Below are 16070 nucleotides of genomic sequence, written 5' to 3'. Positions count from 1 at the left end.
CCCCCCCCCCACAACCACAACCACCAATAATAAAAAAAAAAAGAAGAGGAAGAGGAACTTGAAATAAATGAAAATTTGACTTCCCTCTTTTCTTATCGACCATTACTTCGTTGAAAGATCTCAGAATAAATGCAGCTTGAGGACTTCTTTTTTTTTCAAGCAGGAGATGGTTCTTTAATTACTGTTCATCTGTAAATCTTTAGGTAAAGAAGTCTCTAGGATGCAATATGAGGTTTTAAAAAAGAAGAAATATCAGGAAAAGACGATTCCAAAAAAAAAAAAAAGAAATATCAGGAAAAGAATAAAAAAATACTAAAGGGATGAAAAGCAAGCAAGAAAGCTTATGAACTAAAATTGAAAGATTGATATATTTCACTGCAGTCAAAGGATACAATTTTTAATAAAAGTACTCACGTCTAAAATATAAATAAGCAAAAGATATGCTGAAAATACCAAATTCATGAAGTCTAGAAAATACTCTTTACTCTTTACTCAAAATTCAAATAGAAATCAACTCCTAACTAAAAGGGATAACTAGTTGACTAGGTCTATCTTAATAAATTACTGCACTAAAAACTTTGCAATTCTAAAGTAAATATTCAACACTCCTTGCTTTAGGAGCTGCAAAATTTTGGTCTTCTATCGTGAGATCTCCTCACTTGATAACTGAAAGTGACTTGGTGAATAAATGTGCAGTTTGATATTTGGCCTTGTACTGAACAAAATTCACTTATCATCTTGAATGCAACCCTTGACTACTAAATCTTTTTGGCATGTCTTCCTGATTCGTTTGCATCTTGAATTTAAACTTACCCATTTTATTTTCATGAAACATAGATAACTCCTCCATTGCTTCAATTTCTTTAGGAACATTGGAAGATCCTTCAAAATTAGCTGGTTCACATTTTGCTTGTGCTTTTCATATGGAGGATCATCTTCTAATTTTCCAGCCTATGATCATTTTCATGTTCTACAGCAACACTTTTGTGTTTCTGATTGTAAGTATTACTGGTATATGTCCCGAGTATTCCTGTGTTTATAATACAAGTTACCTTTTCTCAAAAAAAAAAGAACATCTTTCAGTGGATCAAATGAGAAATGTTTACCTATCATCTTGATGTTTAAAACTTTTTTTTTCAACACCATCATTGATGAAAATGTTTATCTTCAAAGGATACTTTGTATCCTATTTCTATCAACTTACAAATACTCAACAAATTCTGATCAATATCTACATAAGAACATCTGAAATTGCCTTATTACCTGAACTTGTTTTGATGACAACCATTCCTTTTCCTTCGACAAGAATCTGGTCACTGTTTCCGGTCCTTACTTTGGATATTTCAGTAGGCTTTAATTTTTTAAACACACTCTTGTCATAAGTCGTGTATTTAGAGCAACTGCTATCAATCGACCAAAAATTTGATGAAATCTTACTTGAGGTACATGTTGCAACAAAAAGATTGTCGTCTTCTTTTTCTTCATTGACCACACATGCATTTGCTTCATGGTTCTCAAATTTGTTTTCGCAAACCACTGCTTCATAGCCTAGTTGATTCTACTTGCTGCATTCGCGTCTGCCTTCTCCAACTTCTGTATGGTGGATGATTCATTTTTCTGCCATGCCCACAAGGTGGGTAATTTTTCAAATTTTTACCCCTGCTTTGAGTTTTATGGCTGACTGCTAAGGCTCCTTCAACCATAATATCTTGCCTCACAAAGTCTCTTTTGCTCCTGTGCCGGAAAAGAATTTAACAACTCTGCCAAGGTAATCTTGGACAGATCTTCGTGTATTTCCTAGGTAGTTAGTTATACATGCTTCATATCTTTCGGGGGGTGTAACAGAAAAATTTTCAACAATTCTTGAATCTTTAAATTCAGTGCCTTGTAGTCTTATTTTGTTAACAATGCCAAGCAATTTGTCCAAGTATTCCTTGACTATCTCAAAGTCTTTCATTCTTTGCAGCTCGAACTCACGTATTTAATTCAATACATACTTGCATTCTTTGAATTCCTTCATCTCCAGCATATTCTTTCCGGTTAATCATTTCTTTTGGTGATGTGAGGGACATAATTCTTGTGAAAATAGTTGTTGAAACAGCAGCAAATAGAGTTGCTTTTGCATTATTTGGCAGCGAATTGTCTCAACTAAGGCTTGAACTGATGGAAATAAATCACCCAGTGTTTTTGCTTCCACTGGGTTTTGCCCACGAGACCTCGTGATTCTCAACACGCTTCACAGATCACTAGGCCATACCCTTGAATGCAAAAGATGTACACTAGATGTTAGTTAGCTTCATTTTAGTTCCTAATGTGAAACTAGATACAAGTATCTTCATGCAAAAAGTCACCTGGAATATGTAGCGCTCATATCTGCTTGCATCAGATGTGGCGTGAGAGGGAGAGAGAGAAAGGGTAAAGGATTGGCTATATATGAGAATGAAAGATGTAAGGATGCAGCTAAAGATGTTGCCTGCCTTCATTTATCTGAGCTCAAGGCGTTTAGTCTTTGCTGGTTTGTGGCAGTGACCTTGTATCTCTTAAACTAAATCCAAAGTGAGCAGGGAAAGTTTAGGATGTCTTCTTCGGGTCAAAAAAGGTTCCGGATTTCTTCTCTTTACAATGATACACTACTCATCATGTGTTTCAGATATTCTCCGTCACTCCCTTTTTATCATATATAACCTCCAACACAATTGGTACCCCTTTCAGCCTTTGGCTTCTGCCGACAGCACTGCTACATGTTGTCGTTTACCTTCTTATTCTTAACAGTGGGAACTTCAGTGTTTTGGGATTTAAGTTGTATTTGCTTTCACTGAATGAACCTTTAAATAAAGGAGTGCATTCAGTATGACTCCATGCTCTCTGTCAAGGCAAGACCCTATAAACAAATCGGATCTGTCGATTGTTCAAGATGATTGTTTTCATCGGTGTGACTACAGAACATGTGATTTTGAAATTATAACATCCATGTTTTTCAATGTAAAGTTGTGAATGTCATTGTAGTCTGCTTTTGTTTATTTAACTGCCCCCTACCATGGCTGCAGCTAGTGTGAACATGGGCCCTGCTATTTTTTTCCTTTGGTTAGAATTCATCCTTAGAATTGATAATTTCTCTTGATTTTTTTTTTTTGTAATTATTGTATAAAGTTTTTAGATGCTGCTCATGATGTTAATAAATAATCCAAACTAGAAAACTATTTTGTCTTTAGTTTCTTTGCCTCTTGCTATTTGAAGTGGTAAATTGGTTTGTGAAAGTGATGAAATAATAGCCTGGTTACCATATTTTTGCTTACTCTGACCTGTGTTTTTCTTTTATTGCATAAAATTTTCAGATGACAGGACCATAGGCAAGTGATGACACTCATTCTGATATTTCAAAAACAGTAATCTTTTAGGAAAGACATGTTTGAATATAGAGACCCTTTGGAGCAACCAATTTCCATCACAATGTTCAGAAGCCTTTGTGCTTGTTGATCGTCATATATTATTATAAGTGGAAAGATTCAAACTGAAAAGTAGAATTATCATTTTGTCTGTCTACTAAATTAATGAATGATTACATTGATCGTGTGTTTATTAGTAATCATAAATTTCATAATGAAAGAATTTGATAAGTTCTGATATGAAAAGTCATTCATCACTTTAATGTAGAATTCATGTAGTTTTTAATCGTAATCATAAATCTTACAATGGAAGAATTTGAAAAAGTTACGTTATAAAACATGTATCATATTATAAGTGGAAATACCTTAAATGAAAAGTAATATTATAATCAATCATAATATCATATTTTAACATTTTTTTTGCCATTTTTATAAATATTGTTGCCTTAATGACTTAATAAAATGTCTACACCATAAATAAATTTCACTGACAATATCTAAGAGAAAAGATCAAATAATCATGTAATACCTCATATAATACTAATTCAATCGGTTTGCATTTAAGCACAATTAGGAGTTTTATTTTCTTTTGCATTATCTTTTTCGGGTGATAAATGTATAAATAATTATAGGTAGATAAATATATCTCAAATCTAATATAAAGATTGTGTGGAATGTTCTATAAAAAAAACACTTTAAAGAAAACATGTATGCATGTTTAATATAAAGTAACTATTACCAAAATTATCTTAATTTATATTTTAACTTCAAATATTAAATTAATTTTGAATGTAAGTGTAAGGAGATAAAAATATAAGATTAATATTCACGATGCTTAGAAACTTATATTTTTTGATATATTTTAATATCTATTTTTATCATCTAACATATCAATTGAAATTGTATAAATATACGTGCAATGCACGTAACTAAAACCAGTGATAACAATAAGAAGAGGCTGAATGATATAAATAACCTGGTAACCAGAAATTGTATCAACTGAATTTTGTTTATAGATCATAAATTTGAGCCACACTAAACAATTTACGTTGAGAAAAATAAAGAAATGAACTCATCATCTCCGAGTCTCAAAAGTTGAGCTCAGTCCTAAGAATTGGTACCTAACGAATTTCTTCGTAAACAATGATTTCAATCTCATTGACGTTATAGTAACTCAAATTTTGATAGATTATAAACTCATACATTAAACAAGAAAGAGTAAAATATACCTTTCAAAATTGGGACTATGACAAGATTTTTGATCCTTTTCTATTTAGATTATAATTCAAACTTTAATATACCGATAATCTTTTAAACTTATCAATAAATTTTACTTAGCTATTTTAATTATTATATCGTCCTAGTCAAATTTATATTTTCAAGTTTAAACGAGATCCAGAATAAACTCAATCAGAACATTTTTATGAGTACATCTATTTTTCAATTATACACCTTCATAACCAGGAAAGTAAAAGAGTGGATTTTGAGAAGATTGAGAGAGAGGAGTAGAGATGGGAGAAGAAATCATGGCAGCGGCAAACTACTACTCGAAGGACTTTGAATGGGATCAACTGCGGCAAGAGATTGAAAATAATCCTTCTCTTGCTCACCATTTGCTTCCTTTTCCTAATTCTTCTATCAATCAAAATCAACATACCCTTTTGTCTTCTCCACTTTCTTTATGTTCGCCGCAGGAAGATTCTGAAGCATGGAACAACTTCCACACTCGCCATTCCACTGGAAAATTCTTCAAGGTAAGTAATAATTCACTGTTAATGTTGGTACTTGCTAGTCTACACTCGAGCTTGTATTTGTGTGTTTTGTTTGTTCCATTGGTTATGACTTGTATGTGTGGATTTTATTTAATGGGGTTGCTATGAAAAGTAACAGAAACCCGGGATTCAGCTGAAAGTTTTGAACTTTAGTAATTTTAATGGAAAGTTATAGCTTGTTACATGGATCAAGATTTGAAGTTTATGGATTCTGCAACAACCTCGAGTTAATATGCAATAATAACTAGGTTCACAATACAAAATTTAGTGGATTAATAGTCGAGGGTCTATTAGAAACAACCTCTCTACCTCACAAAGGTAGGGGTAAGGTTTGTGGACTTATACAAAGTTTGAGCCAAATGCTGTTGGCGTTCCCGTGAACCTGCGACTCACATTCTGGAGCCGCACTGTTGTCATTGATCATTAGTTAGATGTGAAATACTAGTAGCCATGAATGTAGGAAACAATTTGCTGAACTTGGAGTGATGGAAAAAAGAAATTTGATGGTTTGACAGAAGTGTTTGACTGTTTGTTGGTACATAACGAAGTATGAAACCTGAACTCGCATGACATTGGACGGTTGGATAGCTGACTCAGCCTCAAGGTTTTCTTGCAGTCCTAAAGGTCTTGTGCATGTGTTTCAAATGCACACTTCTGACATTTGAAACTCATATAACATCCAATGTGCCTATACCTATGTCAGTGGACCTAGACAGAAGAGAGAGAGAGGGAGAGCATAAAATTCTTTTTCTTTGAAGAATTATTTATACTGTGTACTTTTACTGAGGTTGGAGGATATAGTTGTACCAGCAATGTTCTTCTCAAGATACTATTCTGTGCACAATTTGTTGGTTCAGATTCTCTGAACCGGAGCCTGTGTTTTTGTGTGTACTCAGTTCTGTAGCCCAGGTCTATTAATTGGTCCAACACTTGAAGATCTTCATTGCTGAGGTAGTCGGTCTATGATCCTTCTATTTTTCTTCTCCAAATGTTAGTTGTCTTCTACAAAATCTAAATTTTTTCACAGGATAAACTACAACTACTATGTATGTATTGGTATGAAAAACTATGAATTGAGAGTTATGATAGAAGGAGCTATGATATGACAGGAATATTATGAGGAGCTATGACATGAAAGATATGATATGAGGAGCTATAGAAAAAGAGGTATTGCACAACTCCAATGACAAAGAGGTACAGTAGGAAGCTTAGAGTAAAAGCTATAATATGGAAACAAAGACAAGGAAACTAAGGTATGAAAGCTGCATGCTGGACTTAGAAAGTGAAAGACTAGAAGGGAAAGTGTCATACTTGAAGGAAACCCAAGAGCTCATCCCCATGACCTCTAGGGGCTGTGTGGATGACCAAAATATGACCTTATTCCCACTCTTATATGGGATGGTCTTAGTGTTATGGAATCGTTTTGCATATTACAACCATGATTTGTTATTTCAAGTAAAGATCCAAGAAAGTATTCATACTAATTTATCGTATCACTTCCACATTTAGAAGTTTCTTCACATTTTGATATTGGGGCTTTTCATCAGTACTAGATTTGAGGTTGGAATATGGCTAACTCCAATGGTTTAAGATTGTGGTCCCACTTAACTCAATGATTCAAATCTCAAATTTTGGACCATTAAGAAGACCTAGTTCAGAAACGAAGTATATGTACAAATCTAGGGTTTGAAGTTGGGTATCTTAGCCAAGAAGCTACACTTTAATGGTCGACGTTGTATCACTTGTAGAACATTTCTCTCCTAAGTCCCAGACAAATCTCTCTAGAACAGGTCTCTAATAAAAGCATGGTCTCTGTTCACAATGGCAGACAAATATGCAAATGTTTTCTCTTAGGAAGCTCTATATTCCCTCCCTTTCTCTTTCCAAGTCTTCCTTTGACTTGGGCAATGAAGCTTAATCCATGAGGCTACTTAGGTGTCTTACGAATTTTACACACTATAAGTATGTGTTTGAGGTCTAAGTTCCACGGTCTATATAATTGAAAGCAAACTTTGGCAGCTTTATTACAGGGGTTCAGTCTCAAGTCCAGAGTTGTGATTTCCAAGACATCGAGTATTGGGGTTCTAGTTTCGAGTTTTGTGCTACTTTTAAGATTACTACTGTTAATGTCTCAGATAATTGGCAAAGAATTGTACTTGGTAGATTTTTTGTGGAATCCTTTCTTATACAGTGGTGAAAAACTAGAAGGTGCTAAGGGAAAAAAACCTTGCTGTTTCCGATCATCAAAATGGAAAACAAGTGTGAGGTTTTAGGCTTCCATCTGTCACAATCCTACGTTACAACTTCAAGAATGAGGTACAACAATGATGCCTATGCTTTTGTATTATAAGAACGTATAGCAACTTTAAGAAGATAATTTCTTGCTAAAAAGGAGACGGAAGTGCAAGGTTTATTTTTTCATATGTCAACAAGAATCAGAGCTGAGGCATCTGCTCATCGCTATTACTTTGGCTGCAAATCTCTACTTTTAAACTCATCTATTATTGCTCAAATGACATCATCATTTTATTGTCTTTAAAGACTAATGGCCATCATTTGGTTGTTTGGGTATTTATTTTTGGTTGCATATTTCAGTTCTTTGATCTTATTGGCAGTTGCAGCAAGAAGAGAAAGCCTTTCCTTGAACTGCTAGAAAAAACTATATTCCACTCTGTATTCTTTCTTTAACACAAGTTCTTCCATGTAGGAGCGTCGGTACTTGCTTAAAGAATTCCCAGAGCTAGCATCTTGTGGGGAATGCTCGACAGTTTTGGAGATTGGATGTGGAAATGGTAGTACAGCTCTGGCAATACTTCGGTGAGGAAGAACTTCAGTTTCCTTGTGTGACTTAATTATTTAAACACTTTTAGGCTGAGGAAGTTTACTATCAAATTTCTTCCTGTAAGGTGCATAATAGTAAGCCACTAGTCCTATTATTACCTGCTGTTTGCTCCAGTCCTTTGCTTCGGTTACCATGTTATTTGTTGTTGCCACTGATATCTTTCTCCTTTATTTTTTGCATGGTTTCTTCATTACTATATTTTCTCGCCGTACTTGATTTTGATATGCTTTACTTTAGTCGAGGGTCTATTCGAAACACCCTCTCTACCTTCAGGGTAGGAATAAGGCTGCATACACGCCACTCTCCGCAGGCTCCACTTGTGGGATTACACTTATGTTGTTGTTGTTGTTGTAGTCATATTTTGATATCTCATAATTGATCATATTGAGTGGAGCTATTTCTAAGCTTTTCATCTTATTATTTTGTTAAACTTGGAAAGAACCACAAATTTCATGTCCAAACATAAAATATGAGGCTTCTGTGCTCAAATGGATTAGTAGAGTAGAATCACTACTTCCTATTCAATCTCACCTAGAAATAACTCTGCTGACATACTAGAAATAAGAAGTTAACATGAAATCAGAGCTTTATTGGTTTGGTGGTGATGTAGCTAATTGGACCGTATTTAAGAGCAATGCTTAAGAATCTCCGTTTTTTCTCTAAATAAAGTTCAGGTTTATCTGTTATCATCTCTTTGTTACAGCAAGGCTATCATATTTGTTCACTTGCTGATTGAGAATTTCAATGTTCTATGAACCATATTATTCTGATTTCATTGTTGAACTATGCTTATCTCTTTAGTGGAAACAAGAGCATCTCTATGTATGCCTGTGACTGCAGCAAAGAGGCTCTTGAGAGGGCTAAAGAGAATGTTGAAGCTGCTGATATAAACTTGGCTAAAGAACGTTTTTACCCATTCCAATGTGATTTTTCTGCAAGTGGATTTCCAAATTGGTTACTCAGCACTTCTTGCCGTGAAAGTTCCTTCCAGAAGCAGAATATGTGCTCCTCAGGTCTGTAAATGTATTGATTCTTCTGCATTTCATAGTATATGCAAGCAGGTGTTTTTCTTAATCAAAGTGTTTTGCTCATGCAGGTGCAAGAAGCTGCAGCAAGCAAGATTTCCCCGATCCACCGATATCTGCCAAGAACAATAGCTGCCTTGCCGGAGTAGATTTTGTCACCTTAGTATGTATATTCTGAATCAGTCTTTAATCAAGCTCCTTTTTATTCACAGCTGTATTGGTTTCTACAAACATCAAATGTCTAAGTTCATGGATATTTCATTCATAATCTGCCAGATATTTACGCTATCAGCTGTGCCACTTCACAGGATGTCGAGAGCAATCACTGAATGTTTCTCTGTTCTAAAGCCCGGAGGACTATTGTTATTCAGGGATTATGGTAATAACCTGACCTATGTTTGTATCTTTTGAACGATGGAATCTGTTTAGTTCTTCTCCTTGTATCTGAATTTGAGGAATGTGAAACTCAGGTCTTTATGATATGACCATGCTTCGGTTCGAGCCAGAGCAAAGAGTAGGATACAGGGAGTACATACGTTCTGATGGAACAAGGTCTTACTTTTTTTGCTTGGATAGTGTAAGAGATCTCTTTTGCAGCTCAGGATTCATCGAGGTATTAGTTCCCATGATCTACTTTTTGGAACTACAGACAAGAATTTTGTTTCCATTACCAAAAAACATTAACATATTTATGAACCTTTTTGCAGCTTGAGCTTGAATATTGCTGTGTCCAGTCAGTGAATCGACAGAATGGGAAGATCATGCGAAGAGTATGGATTCATGGGAAGTTCCAGAAGCCACATGTCCAAGTAGGTCCATAGCCCTGAGGTTTTGATGGGAGAAAATGAGCTTGCAAGCAGCTGAATTAATGTTCCTTGAGCTTAAGAAACTGAAAAAAGAAGAAGATAAACTTCTGTTATTTTATACCCTTAATCGTCCTCCAACAGAGCTAAATCAATGATGCTTAGAAGCGGCATTTTGTCTCGTGAAACATATAAAGTAGTGCTGCTGGAAGTGAAAGATGTGTGTTGTCAATTAAACGTTTTTTTTCTCGTCGTTATCAGAATATAATATATTGTCATGCTACATTTATCGTCTGAATGAATTGCTGAGCAGTTTTTTTCCTGCAATCATGCATGCCATCATACATATGGAGGAGGAAATTTTGAGGATTCATATAGCTGACCCAGCTAGTTTAAGGCTTGGTAATTGTTGTATGTCATATCATTATTCACTTTGCAACAATTATTTCAGAACTAAAACATCACTTGCTAAGATCTGGCTGTGCAGAACCAAACAGGCTGACAGCAAAGCTCTTGTGAGCCACTCATTATTTCTGAAGAATTTTGCTCTTCATGTCTTCTATGAATTGAGTGAGATTCTTCTCTGAAGATCCCTCATCAGAAAGTGCTTTCTGAAGGATCATCTTGCAAGTTCGTTGGTGTAATCTGATGCTGGTAGCAGGTTCGTTGAAATTATTCTCTTGGTGAAGCTTGTGCAGAAGAGTGGGCCAATTGCATAGAAGGGTTGCTTCTCTTGCAAGGCCGAGATAGGTGAAGACTCTAGCTCTTGCACTGTATTACCGATGACAAAGTCTGCTTTCTGTGCATCTTCAAGACACTTGAACACAAACGGTGCATCAAGGTGCTTGGATCAGCATCTTGAATATATGAAGGTAAATCTGCTGGTTCAATGGCTTGTACTCCAGGTATGTATCTAATGGTGTCTTCACACTTATCTGGACAAAATTATTACTCATCAGCTAATTGATTATGTAATGCAGGCTGTGATTAGACAGTAATAGCTTCAAGATATTTGGTTCATACCATGACACCCAAAGTGGCCATTACTCTTGAGCAGGTCCGACTGTAAGCACTGTTACTGGTTCAGTCCAAAATGAAACATTGACAAGATTATATTTCTTGGCGATCGTTGATCCCCAAACGTGGCAACTATCAGCTATTATACAAGAAATTGGCGGGTTTGGTTTTGAGAGGACTAGATTTTCAATGAAGTCATCCACATAAGCTTGGAAAACATGAATGAGACCTTCCACAAATTGGCTTGCATTGGCACTCCAATCGAAACTCAGTGGAAATCCATCACTAATTTTGGCATATCGAATGTCAAGACCACATTTCTGTCCGTGGGAAAAAAGGTTGTCGTCATCTTTAAGTGACTGAGCTTTAGCTATCTGCTGATGAGTTGATTCTGTGTTGACAAAGGTGATGGTAAAACCTTTTGAGGCGAGCTTCATGGCAACATGTGTGAATGGAGTTATATGGCCTTGAAGAGGAAGTGGTATGAGTACTACATGTGGCTGTAGGTGTTCTTTTAGCTCCATTTAGTCCCAAAAATATAGGAGATGGTTGGCTTTTTTGAGAAAAGTTAAGTGTATGATTGTTAATATTGTGTGTTTATTAAGAGCTTGGAAGGAGATGGTGGCTTTATGTTTTTTGATGCAGAAATGTTTATTGTCTAAGTTGGTGTCTGGCTGTCCTTGTAGCTGCATTTATTTGAATTTGGAGCCTTTTATATGTCATCCCTTAGGCATTTAAAGATAATGAGATAGACATGTCTTTTGTTTGGTGTGAATCCCGGCTCGTGGCTCACAGTTGTTCTGTATTCATTTGCTTGATGTAAATACTCATTGCAGGTAAATTTTTCGGTTAATCTATTCTTAAAGAAATTGGACTTGTTAAGAGGTTGTTGTGTCATCATAGACATAGAGAAGTGTGCCTTTCCAATAATTGGTTAATTGTAATGGTGTGGTCCATTTCTTTCAAATTCAAATTTGTTCTTCCTTTTCTTTATGTTGGGCTGGGAATAATATGTTATGTGGATAGTATAGTTTTTCTTGAAATTTCTTTAACCCAAGTCAGAGTAAGAAAACTTATCTACCTTTACCCGTCTACAATATTCGTCCTTAAGAAATTACACAACATAATTTTTTACGTAGATCTTATCCCTACCTCGCTACATACCAATAAGATTTTATTCTTGAACAAAATTTTATTCTATCTATTCCCAAATAACAATTTTGCTTTGCTTTCCCATCCAGTGGAGTAGGATTACTAACACCCCTTTGAAGGCTTAGATCTGACAATTAGAGCGTAAACAATATAATATGGGAAATCAATGTTGAACGAAAGAAGAATTGAATTCATATCAACACTAATGCACTCGAACCATAAAAAACTTTAAAAGTTAAACCACACTTACGCGAGAGTAGGGCTAGTAGTATTAGGAGGGTGGCCCTCTAGGAAATTTTCGTGTTGCTTGTTAAGATATATGACATGCCTCCTTATATGGTCGTTGACAATTCTCACCTTCTGATTCAGCTTTGAATATTGATTTAAGTTTTTTTCAAGGAAAATGAATCTCTACTATCTATTCAAATCTCAACTAGAAACAACACTGATGATGGACTACTAATAAGAAGTAAAATGAATTTTGTGATGATATAATTACTTAACCTTAGTTAAGACTTGAAAGTAATGCTGAACTACTTGTTCCCTTGCAGTTGATAATTGAGTATTTCAATGTTATATGTGATTCAGAACCATATTACTCCATCCGTTTCAATTTGTTAGTCGAAATATTTTGATCATGCAGATACAAGAAGCTGCAGTAAGGAGATTTCCTTGAATATGTCCATATTCAAGGCTCCTATTGCTGTATTTGTTCCAGCAGATGTCTAAGTATAATGGCTATTTTATTTGTGATCTGACAGGTACTTAAGCTATCAGTAGTCACTTTGCAGGATGCTGAGAACAATCACAGAATGCTTCTCTATTCTAAAGCCCGGAGTCCTGTTATGTTATTTGCGGATTATGGTAATCACCTGACTTAAGTTTTAGACATTACTTGCTGAACATTGTCAATGTATCTTTTTCGTAATTTGTATCTTTTGAATGATGTGATCTGTTTTGTTTTTCTCCTAGTATTTGAATTTGAGGAGTGTGAAACTCAGGTCTTTATGATATGACCATGCTTCAGTTTGAGCTAGAGCAAAGAGTACGATAGAGGGAGTACATGTGTTCTGAGGGGAAAAGGTCTTACTTCTTTTGTTGGATAGGTGTAAGAGATCTCTTCACGACACATGATTCATTGACGTTTTACTTCCGTTGGCTATTTTCTTGAATTATAGACAGAAGTTGTGGTTCCATTACCAATAAAGTTTAACATATTTGTATCCAGTCCGTGAATGATGGAATGGGAAGATCCACGTAGAGTATGGATTCATGGAAAGTTCTTGTAAGTTCACGACACTTTGGTTTTGATGGGAGAAAGCGAACTTGGAAGCAGCCACATTAATGTTCCATGACCTTAAGAACTTTAAAAGGAGATAAACATTATTTTTTTTTAATTCTTAAAAGTAAGAATGTCAATCCCTGAGATCCTATTGAAAAATGAAGGGCTCTGTCCTTTTCCAACTAGGAAGACAGAGAGGCCCTTTGTCTCGTGAAATATACGAAATGGTGCTGAAGTTGTATAATGAGGGATGAACAAAATTCACAAGATGGTGATATTATTCTTTGTTATCTTAAGCTTGGGGGATGTTCTAAGGCCAGGTCACACTATGAAGGTGCAGCTTGTTTTGAGAAGCTTACCAAGAGGGTGAAATATCGTTGTTCCTGTAGTGGAATAGAATTTAATACATGAAGGCTGGAAGTAAAGGATCTGTGTTGTCAAATAAACTTTTCACCTTCTCATAGTCATCTGGTCAGTGAGGAGGATTCATATAACTGATCGCAACTTGTTTTGGACTGAGACGTAGTTACTGTTGCCATTATCAGATGTAGATATTTTATGTGAGTATACAAAACAACTATACTGATATGCTATATAGACGTTGAACTCTCGCAATTATGCCATGTCATTATTCAACTGGTTCAAATGGAACAGAACAAGCAAGGATATATATAGCTGACTTACTAGTTTAAGGCATAATAGTAATTGTATGTTATGCCATTATTCACTCTGAAACCTTATAGAACTAATACCTCACTTGCTAAGCTACTTCATGAAAAAAATACATCACTTGCTATGTTTTGGCATAACAGAACCGTAATCGGCTAGTGAGAATGTGATAAGAAGCTCAATTTTTCTGAAGAATCTTGTTCTTCATGTCTTGTATGAATTGGTTGAGATTCTTATCTGAAGACCCCTCATCAGAAAGTGCATTTTGAAGTATCATCTTTGTTTTATCGATATTCTTCCTCGATTCATCTGATTTATTCATTATCTTTCCAATATTCTCCGCTACTACCTCCCTCCTGATCAATCCTCTAGTGCAAAGGTTCACACCGATCCTCCAATCATCAACCACTAATTTCCTGTTAGTAAGTTGATCCCCGATAACAGGAAAGCACACCATTGGAACTTTACACAATATGCTCTCCAAGATTGAATTCCACCCACAATGCGTCAAAAACCCTCCGACTGCTGGATGTGATAGTACTGCTAGTTGAGAGCACCACGGCACAACCAATCCTCTATCTGCAGTTTCTTCCTCAAATCCGAGAGGCATGATGTTTCTTTCTCCGGACACTAAGATATTGTGACGTAGAACCCAAATGAAACTCACTTTACTTATCAGAATGCCTTGTGCTATTTCCAGAATATCCTGTTTGCTTAAATTAACAAGACTACCAAATGAGATGTATAACACTGTACCATCTTGTTTGTTATTGAGCCAGTTGGTGTAATCTGTTGCCGGTAGCAGGTTCGTTGAAATTGTTTTCTTGGTAAAGTTTGTGGGACAGAGTGGCCCAATTGCATAGAATGGTTGCTGCTCTTGTAAGGCCGAGATAGTTGAAGACTCGAGCTCTTGCACCGTGTTACCAATGACAATGTCCGCTTTCTGTGCATCTTCAATACACTTGAACACATATTTAATATCGTTTGGATCAGCATCTTGACAATATGAAGGTAAATCCTCTGGTTTAATGGCTTGAATTCCTGGTATGTAGCTGATGGTGTCATCGTACTTATCTAGACAAAAATGGTAACTCGTTAGCTGATTGGATGTGTATAATGTAGTCAGAAATTAGACAGTTTTTAGATAAAAGGTTCATACCATGTCGCCCAAAGTGGCCATTTCTCTTGAGCAGGTCCGCGTTATAGAAGACTGTAAGCGCTGTTGCTGGTTCAGTCCAAAATGAGACATTGACGAGATTATATTTCTTGGCGATCATTGATCCCCATACGTGGAAACTGTCAGCTATTATACAAGATACTGGTGGATTTGGTTTTGAGAGGACTAGATTTTCAATGAAATCATCGACATGAGCTTGGAAAACATGAGTGAGACCTATCATGAACTGGCTCGCGTTGGCTCTCCTGTCAAAACTCAGTGGAAAACCATCGCTGATTCTAGCATAACGAATGTCAAGACCAGATTCCTCTGCATGGGAGAAAGGGTTGTCGTCATCTTTATGTGAGTGAGCTTTAGCTATCCGCTCGTGAGTTGATTCCGTGTTGACAAAGGTGATGGTAAAACCTTTTGAGGCAAGTTTCATGGCAAGATGTGTGAAGGGATTTATATGGCCTTGAAAAGGAACTGGTATCAGTACTGCATGTGGCTGTATGTGTTCTTTTAGCTCCATTTTAGTCCTAAAATTTTACAGAATATAGTTACTTTATTTGTAGTATTAATATAGCACTTTGGAGTTTTGGACTACATGCAACAAGTATATAGGAGATGGTTGATTATTTATATAAGTTCTTTGATGCAGAAGTGTGTCTAAGTTGGTGTTCTGCTGTATGGCTGCACTTGTGTGAATTTTGGATCCTCTCCTAGGCTACCTCTAAGGAATTTATGGGTAATTATGTCATGCAGGGCACGTGTGTTGCATTCATTTGTCTGGTGTAAAACACCGGCTTGTATCCTACATTCATTTTTGTTTGTGTAAACACCGTCTTGTGTTTAGCATTCGTTTTTGTTTGTGTAAACACCGAGATTGTGTGTTGTATTTTTTTTGTGTGCGTGTTAAACACTGACTTGTGTTTTGCATTCGTTTGTTTGGTGTAAACACCGACT

At 35.9% G+C, this 16070-nt stretch overlaps 3 protein-coding genes and 1 pseudogene across 5 annotated transcripts in view; 2 read left to right on the top strand and 2 right to left on the bottom strand.

Moving 5' to 3' along the window:
- The window catches only part of LOC107004657, a 17136-nt gene extending 13535 nt beyond the window's left edge, over positions 1–3601 (top strand). For all 3 annotated transcript variants that reach the window (XR_001454771.2, XM_015202950.2, XM_015202949.2), the window contains 2 exons: positions 868–998; positions 3336–3601. The gene's annotated coding sequence lies outside the window, so the exon portion shown is untranslated. The remainder of the gene's footprint in view (positions 1–867; positions 999–3335) is intronic.
- A 1210-nt stretch (positions 3602–4811) lies between these two features.
- Positions 4812–11698, top strand: LOC107002985 (methyltransferase-like protein 6). Its single transcript, XM_015201208.2, has 7 exons — positions 4812–5140; positions 7866–7975; positions 8802–9013; positions 9097–9188; positions 9302–9404; positions 9496–9638; positions 9733–11698. Exons 1-7 carry the CDS (start codon positions 4898–4900, stop codon positions 9844–9846), a joined length of 1017 nt encoding a protein of 338 aa, XP_015056694.1. The 5' UTR covers positions 4812–4897; the 3' UTR covers positions 9847–11698.
- LOC107002987 lies at positions 10416–11399 on the bottom strand (annotated as a pseudogene).
- Positions 11699–13874: 2176 nt separating the features above from the next.
- LOC107004274 (UDP-glycosyltransferase 86A1-like) lies at positions 13875–16010 on the bottom strand. The gene is made up of 2 exons (XM_015202504.2): positions 15108–16010; positions 13875–15022 (listed from the first exon to the last, which is right to left on the bottom strand). The coding sequence occupies exons 1-2, from the start codon at positions 15634–15636 to the stop codon at positions 14127–14129; spliced, it is 1425 nt and encodes a 474-aa protein (XP_015057990.1). The 5' UTR covers positions 15637–16010; the 3' UTR covers positions 13875–14126.
- Between the last annotated feature and the right edge of the window lie 60 nt (positions 16011–16070).

Source organism: Solanum pennellii, chromosome 11 (genome assembly GCF_001406875.1).
Source record: "Solanum pennellii chromosome 11, SPENNV200".
Taxonomy (NCBI): Eukaryota; Viridiplantae; Streptophyta; class Magnoliopsida; order Solanales; family Solanaceae; genus Solanum; species Solanum pennellii.
This window is presented reverse-complemented; position numbering and strand designations above follow the sequence as displayed.

What these genes read in the sequence shown, in the direction of transcription:
- LOC107004274 (XM_015202504.2), bottom strand. Translation starts at nt 15,636, where the DNA reads ATGGAGCTAAAAGAACACATACAGCCACATGCAGTACTGATACCAGTT. An exon ending in TGGCCACTTTGGGCGACATG is followed by an intron (nt 15,023 to 15,107) that starts GTATGAACCTTT and finishes ATTTTTGTCTAG; the next exon opens with ATAAGTACGATGACACCATC.
- LOC107002985 (XM_015201208.2), top strand. Translation starts at nt 4,898, where the DNA reads ATGGGAGAAGAAATCATGGCAGCGGCAAACTACTACTCGAAGGACTTT. An exon ending in CCACTGGAAAATTCTTCAAG is followed by an intron (nt 5,141 to 7,865) that starts GTAAGTAATAAT and finishes TCTTCCATGTAG; the next exon opens with GAGCGTCGGTACTTGCTTAA. An exon ending in GCAGAATATGTGCTCCTCAG is followed by an intron (nt 9,014 to 9,096) that starts GTCTGTAAATGT and finishes TTGCTCATGCAG; the next exon opens with GTGCAAGAAGCTGCAGCAAG.